Here is a 7,033-nt window from a genome sequence, read left to right on the forward strand (position 1 = left end):
GGCTGCTTTGAAAGATAATCCCAAATTTGATAATTAGTGGCTTTGAAAAAATCTACCTGCAGGCTCTGTTTTGTCACTGCTTAATGATTTGATTAGATTTTATAGGGGTAAACAGTAACTTACATATTGGCAGGTACAAAAGACAGTATCCGCTGTTTAAACCTCAGGAAAAAAATAGGAATACCAAGATGAGTTAATGTTGTGCTCTTCTGTGCCAAGGCAACTACCTGCAAATCACTGGGACTTGGCTTTGAAAAACACTGTCCATGCTAAGGGATCAGTTGGATCACTTGCATGGATTAATCTCTGTGGGGTGAGGGAAGCAGGGGGAGTGCACATGAAGAAAACATGATCAAAGCATCCTTACTGAAGTAGCCCAGGCTTAATGTTTATGTTGAGGACTGGCTTATTCACAGATTAAAAATAGCCTTTGTTACTGAGGGTTTCAAACAAACACTCGGTACCTTTGTTTCGTACATACATAGAAAATCAAGGAGCAGCACATCATAATGTTTCTTCTTTTGCAACGCTAGGAAATTGCTTCTTGTTTAATTGCCTTGGAGTATATCGCTGTACAAACTTTGTCTAAATTTGAGTATAGTGTGAGTTTGAGCTAGGCAGATTTAACCTAGATGAAAGAACAGTGATGGATTGTACGCTGACAAAATGAAATGTTTTTCTGTGAGATATGTGTTAGTATAGTCCAAAATTATTTGACTTAATTCAAAGATAACTGCAGAATTATACAGGAGATTGGATTAGATGACATAGCAGTTCTTCCAGGCCAGCCAAAGGATTCCCATGAGTCCACTGTTGCGTGCAGCAAGCTTGTCTGTTCCAAAGAGTATACTCTGCTCTGCTAATTCACAAGATAATGGATTAGAAAATATGTCAAGACTAATAACACAGACACACTCCTGTGGGTTTTGAGTAGGAGGAAATGCACCATTCACTGAGTAATCTTTAAACTTCTACCGACTGAATGTTAAGCCACACTCCAAAGCACCAACCTGTTTCAAATTCCTAATAAGGATATTGAATCTGTGCTCTCAAAAAAAACCCCAACAACCAGAGGCAATTTCTATTTCTTACCAAAGGCCAGACAGTTCCAAAAAGCAAAGCAACATGTTTTTCTTTCAGTTTTAAAGCCTCTATTGTCTTTCCTTACGGAGTTCATGTTAATAAATATAGGATTTATTATCTTTGTTTCTAAGAAATTGAACCTTTTTCTTCTGTTGCAATTAAACCTGAATTGACCACTAAAGACATTATCTTATTTTCTTATATTTGACTAAGTTTGAATTCATTAGAAATAGTAGCAATATCTGTAGGATAATGACTCTCATTACAAATCTCCTGTATCAGTTTTTCTATGACCTTGAAATTTATTCTAAGTGGAGTTTCTAAAACATTGCCTAATCTTCTTGCTCGTGGTTTAGTTTTCTGGAATTTTTACAGTCTGCAATAAAAAAGTGTTAATGTTGGCTTTGATTATTGGTGTCGGGACATTTTGGGGAAGATATTTATACATTCTGACTTTAAGCACTTGATTTAGGAGGCCAGTGGATTGGAGAAAATAAAAAAAAGAATGGACCTTCTGATTGCAATTTAGGATACACGTATAATGTCTACTAATTTGGCAACGAAGGCAGTTTAAGAAATTTCTGCCCCTGTCCTGTAGCTTGCTGTCCCATCAGTTAGGGCCATGCATTTGGTTATGGATCTGTGGTCTAAAACAAATATTAAAATGAATTAAATAAAATATCCCCAAAAACATAGAATTAGGAATTATTAAAAAAAAAAAAGAAAAAAAAGAAAAAAGAAAAAAAACCCTGTTCTTTCTTTGATGACATCACAGGGATTTCTTATTAACATTCAGAATTAGGAATTAGGCACATAGTGTTAAGCAATATGAATTAGGAATCCTTTACTGTATGCATGTATGACAACTCTATCCAGCTTCCACACTGCAGCTCAGTCTTTGGTTAGGGCAAAACTGTTATTAGATACTTTGGCTTCTGCGGTCCTGTAACTATCTTTAAAAAAATGTAATTGGACTCTTTTTCTGGTTTTTTGGGCTGTGAACACAAAACTTATTCTTGGCTGATGCATATTCAGAGATAAGTTTAAAAAAGGGAAGAAAATGATGTGACAGAGATCACATCATTTCATAGGATGGAGGGTACACTTTACTAAATTATATTTAAACATTTTCAATCAGCTTTGCTCTTAACCAAACTGTAACTTGTTGTACAGCAGGGCAGAGAAAGCATAGGGTCTGAATTGTTATGTATTTCATTCATTTATTAGATATGACTGATTGTAATTGCAGTAATAGGCAGAAGTTCCAGGCAGGAGCTTGTAGAAGTGGTTGCAAAGGAGAAGGTATCAAAGTGTTACCTGTAGGGTAACTGAAGGGGCCTTCACGTGAGCCGTCTCTCCTGGTGTCCAGTAGTGCTGCCTGGCTCTGCTCCGCCAGCTCTGTGCAGAGCAGAACCTGGTATCTAAAGGGGTGCGTGACAGTGCCTTCAGCCCTTCTCATACCTTCTTGAGGGAAGGTATTGTTGGGCTTGAAATACGCAATTGTTTAAAATTTATGGGAACTGTTTCTCATCTGCAAGAGCTGTTGATACACTGATGATTAATTTTACAAAAAGAGGCACCAGTGCAACGGTGGAAATTAGTGTCTCTAAGAATTCAATAAAACTGGCAAGGAGAAAAGTGACAAAGAAGAAAATTAAAATATAAAAGGACAGTGAAAGTGGTCAACAGATGTCTCTTCCAGGAAATTTAATATTTCTTAAAAAATAAGTGTAAGATTAAACTTTTCCAAACAATGGGTTGGTAGATTCCAGTGAGAGATAAATATTGCCCATACATGAACTGTAACTCTACAATACATATGAAATGCTTTGATTGTAGCACTTTGCAGTTTTTAAAGGTATGTTACATCATCACATGAAGTAATAGTTGATGAGTACCAGCTCAAGGAACAGTCCATTAGTTTTATAGAGACTGATTCTGCTATCACTGAATAATTTTCAGTAGCACTCCCCAAGGAATTAGCTCCCATTAGCACTGAGGAGCATTAGAACCAGGCCAAGAGCAAATAAAATGATACTGTTCATAAAACCACTTTGGCTTGTGCATATGCCTTTAGTTCTGTACATTTTCACTTCAGTAATGTGCAGAAATAAGGATGTTTTCTACCAAGTTTAATTCACATTGCTATTGCACGTAATAATTCACAACTATTGTTTTCAAGTTAAGCATGAATAAACACTAAATGTTATTATGTGGTTGAATGTTAATTTATGCAGCACAAAACCTGAACTGAGATATTTGCCACAGCTATAAAACTGTGTTATGGTCACGGCCAGGGGTGTTTAGGTATGCAGCCTTGTACGTACATGAGTTGGGGTTTCTAGCACTGTTTTCGTTCAAGCAAGGGTCCTGATAGGTTGAGTTACTTCTGTTGCCTACATTTTGAAGGAGGGCAGAATGGACAAGTATTACAATTGTGACCTTGAAATTTGTGAAAAAACAGCAAGTATATATCCTTGTTCAAGGATACTAGTGAGATAAATGGAAATTTTTAGTCTGCAGAGCACTACCCTTCCACTATAACGGCAAATGTAATTATACAGATTGTTCCAGGAAGAGCAGAATTAATGAAATTTGGTTTAATAAGTATTCAGATCTGTTGTCCCCTACTGCTCTTCTCCTGATAATAACCAAAACTCTCCCTATGGCACTCCTATCAAATGAAAAAGAGTAGGTCTGGAGCTACGTGTGTGTTGAGTGGCCAACCAATATGCACACACTGATTTATCCTGCTAGCTGCTGCCAAATGGAGTGTAGAACAGCTGTGTTCTGCATGCTTTTCTTTCAATAGAGGAACTAATTCAACTCTCTCTTTTGTAACCACATTGAGACTTCTGCCCCCTTTTCAAATCTGACTGAAATTGGCAAAAAAACCTTTTTAAAAGTACTAAAGAGGTTGACAGATGGATGGATAGACAGCACAATGACAGCTGTTTTCTTAGCAGGCTGAGATAGCATATCTGATTCAGTAATTCAGTGTTGAGACTAATAGATTTTTTTTCAATCAGGGAAGGAAATTGCATTGATTTCACTGTTCAGAATCCTCTTGGGATCGTTCAGCTTGTCCCATTCATTGCTTAATGCTTTATTGAAGTGTAAATATATACATTTCAGAAGGCATCCTACACAGGTTTGAGACTAGGGACAGCTTTGATTTAGTATGGCCTGATGACATTAATTTCCCTTCTCCTTGAGCTGTCTTGCTTAGGAGCATATCATTTTGTTTGCATGTGTTTGGAAAAGAATGAAGTCTAGCTATGCCATCCGTGAGCAATCTGTACTTTATATCCATATTAGCAAGTCCAAGCATAGAAAAAGTATTTCCCTTGCTGAATCAAAGGGATTAGTTTATTCTTTCAGTGCCTGTTTTATTCATTAATTTACTTTTACTTATATCAAACACAGCCAACTTGCAAATGAACTACAAACCTGAAAATGCTGATTCACAAGATAGTGGCCACATGTGTGAGTGAGATCTTAATTAAATTTCTCATCATATGTTTGGGGTTTTGGTCAGGGTTTTTGTTGTTGTTTGGGTTTGGTTTTGTTTTTTTTTTTTTCTTTTGATGCCTAGATCTCTAAATACTTTGCTAAGTTACTCATTCCTAAAAAGTAGCAGGGGTACTTGTAGGTAAATTAGTCTATGATAAACTCCGTGCTGGTGTGGCCAGACAGCTGCTTGATGAACTTCAGAGTTATTTCTGGCCTTAAAAAAAAAAATCTATAAAGGAAAGGATCACAACAGAAAGAAGTGATTCCTACACAGTTTTTCACGGAGAGACATCTCAGATTTGGAGAGTCTCAGGAGGAGCACAAGTGGGAGTTGGACACCATTGAGAGTATATGCAGCTATTTCCTTCATGAAGGGGCACACAGTGGTCATAAGAGTAAGCTTGGGAGGATTCTTCTTTGAGAAGCTCAGTCCCATAAAGAAGGATCTGTTTGACAAGCACAGTGTTGCTGGGAGGTCAGATAGGCTGTGAGGCCCTGTGCCTATGTGCATGTTGTAGCGAATTAGACAACCAGGATCAGCTTTACCAAAGGCAGTGTTTCACACTGTTTTGCCATTTCAGGTGAAACCTTTTGCTTTAGAAACACCGTATCCTCTCAGCTCCATATAACATGAAGCTGCCTGATAAAACCCAAGGGTGAGCTGCTCCTGCTAAGGGAATTTCTGTCTTACTGCTAGGTGGTTCTTCCCCACCATAGCATGAACCAAGGGATGTGGTGGCTCTGGAGGGGATATATGAGGCACTTACTGGCTGATACTTGTGACGTCCTGCTCCACATGACCAGTGGTCCCATGTGTTTTTTGGAGTTACCTCTAGCCTCAGGGAAGCAGTAGAATCACCCAGGCAGGGAAGAAGACCCTGGGATCTTCTGGCAGCATCCTGTACCTCACCAGTATGAGCTCTAATGTGATGCTGTCGCTGTGCCAAGATTCAGCGCAGAACTCATCCCAGTACTGGAGCTGCAGAGGGGCCTCCTGTGAGGGTCTCTGCCCTTGTGGGAAAAGGCCACTGCTTTTGGGAGGGTTTGTCCTCAGTATTGCCTCAAGTTGGTCTAGGTGGATGTAAAGAAATATGCTTCAGAACTTTTAATTTTAACCTCTAGCCACTTTCAAGCCTGTATCTTTGTTATATCACCTTCAGATTAAGAAGAAATGGGGGGGGGTTGTTCTAGGAAATCCCAAAGTAACACAACAGTTTCCTAGCTGCAGAGGCTCGTCTCTTCAGGCAATGAAACATGACAGCAAGGGAGCAAATCTGCAGTAGGGATGGTACATGATGCACATGGCAAGTGGACTGCTTTTCTCTTGATACAGTCAGACAATTTTATCTGCCTGCTTTTACGCCATCAGTGATCACACTTTTTAACCATTTTAATAAACCTTATAGTTACTTGTGCTCAGCTAGTGGGGAGTAGACAATGGATTATCCTGTTTGCCCACAGACACTAAGGTACAAGTATTGTGCAAAAACTAAAACAGGAATTCTTCAGCTAAGGCTCTCTTATAAAATGCTCAGCTGGGTTTCATTCTTGATCTGCCAGGTATTGTTCAGGAGCTTGAGCAAGTCATTTAAAATGTGAAAATAAGAGAAGTGAGGAGAACGTTGCTTTCTTTGCCTTTTGCTTTTGTGGTTGTCTGTATGAATTGTACATTTTTTTTTCAGGGCAAGGGCAGAGTCTTCCATTTCCTTACAGTTATTTTTCGCAAATTGTTCAGGTCTAACAAATCAGGCACTTGGCAATTGTGAGGCAGAAGAGGATGAGGAAGAAGAGCACAACTACAACTATGTGGATGAAAACATAATTGAAAACATAAGAAAAGTATTTCAAGACTCCACCATTAGAAATAAGCATGCAGTCTCTGAAGGAAGAAGGTGAGTGTGACCTGTGATCACTTATCGATGCAAACAAGTGTGGGCAGAATTATTTTTCAGGCTGCCCGGTAACCTTCACTCCCCAGAATAAAGGAGGGTTTCCCCTGGGAGCTGCCACTGTTACCCCGAATATCCTGTGAATAATGCAGGAAGGGCAACTCTGAGCTGCTGCCTGTGATCCCCTGTCACTCTTAGCGATGTCACCTTTGTCAAATCAGTGCCTATCATCGTTCTGGTGATAGAGGTGCACAAGCAAGACCAGGTTTGCAGATAGAGACAATACCTCAATTAGACCAACAGCAGTCCTTACAAAAACACACACAAACCCAGAGAAAGGCTTTATATCTGAAAGCCTGTGTAATTTTTCTGATTTGTGCCAGTTTGCTGTAACAAATTATAGTACTCTAAATGCAATCCTTTCCCTCTTTTGAGAAGTGGATGCCTTTTGTGCATGACTAAGGATTGTCTCTTAAAAAGCTTTCAGGATTTATCTGTGTTTTCACTAAAGCCTCGAGGTTCTGCTCTGGCAGGCTGCAGAGACTTAA

General features: G+C 39.1%; 1 protein-coding gene across 1 annotated transcript in view; it reads left to right on the forward strand.

Moving 5' to 3' along the window:
* The window catches only part of THEMIS (thymocyte selection associated), a 68,341-nt gene extending 61,849 nt beyond the window's left edge, over positions 1-6,492 (forward strand). Inside the window, exon 6 of the mRNA XM_030490827.1 lies at positions 6,332-6,492. Coding sequence (XP_030346687.1) covers positions 6,332-6,492 — 161 coding nt within the window. The remainder of the gene's footprint in view (positions 1-6,331) is intronic.
* Positions 6,493-7,033: the final 541 nt, after the last annotated feature.

Source organism: Strigops habroptila, chromosome 6, assembly GCF_004027225.2.
Source record: "Strigops habroptila isolate Jane chromosome 6, bStrHab1.2.pri, whole genome shotgun sequence".
Classification (NCBI taxonomy): Eukaryota; Metazoa; Chordata; class Aves; order Psittaciformes; family Psittacidae; genus Strigops; species Strigops habroptila.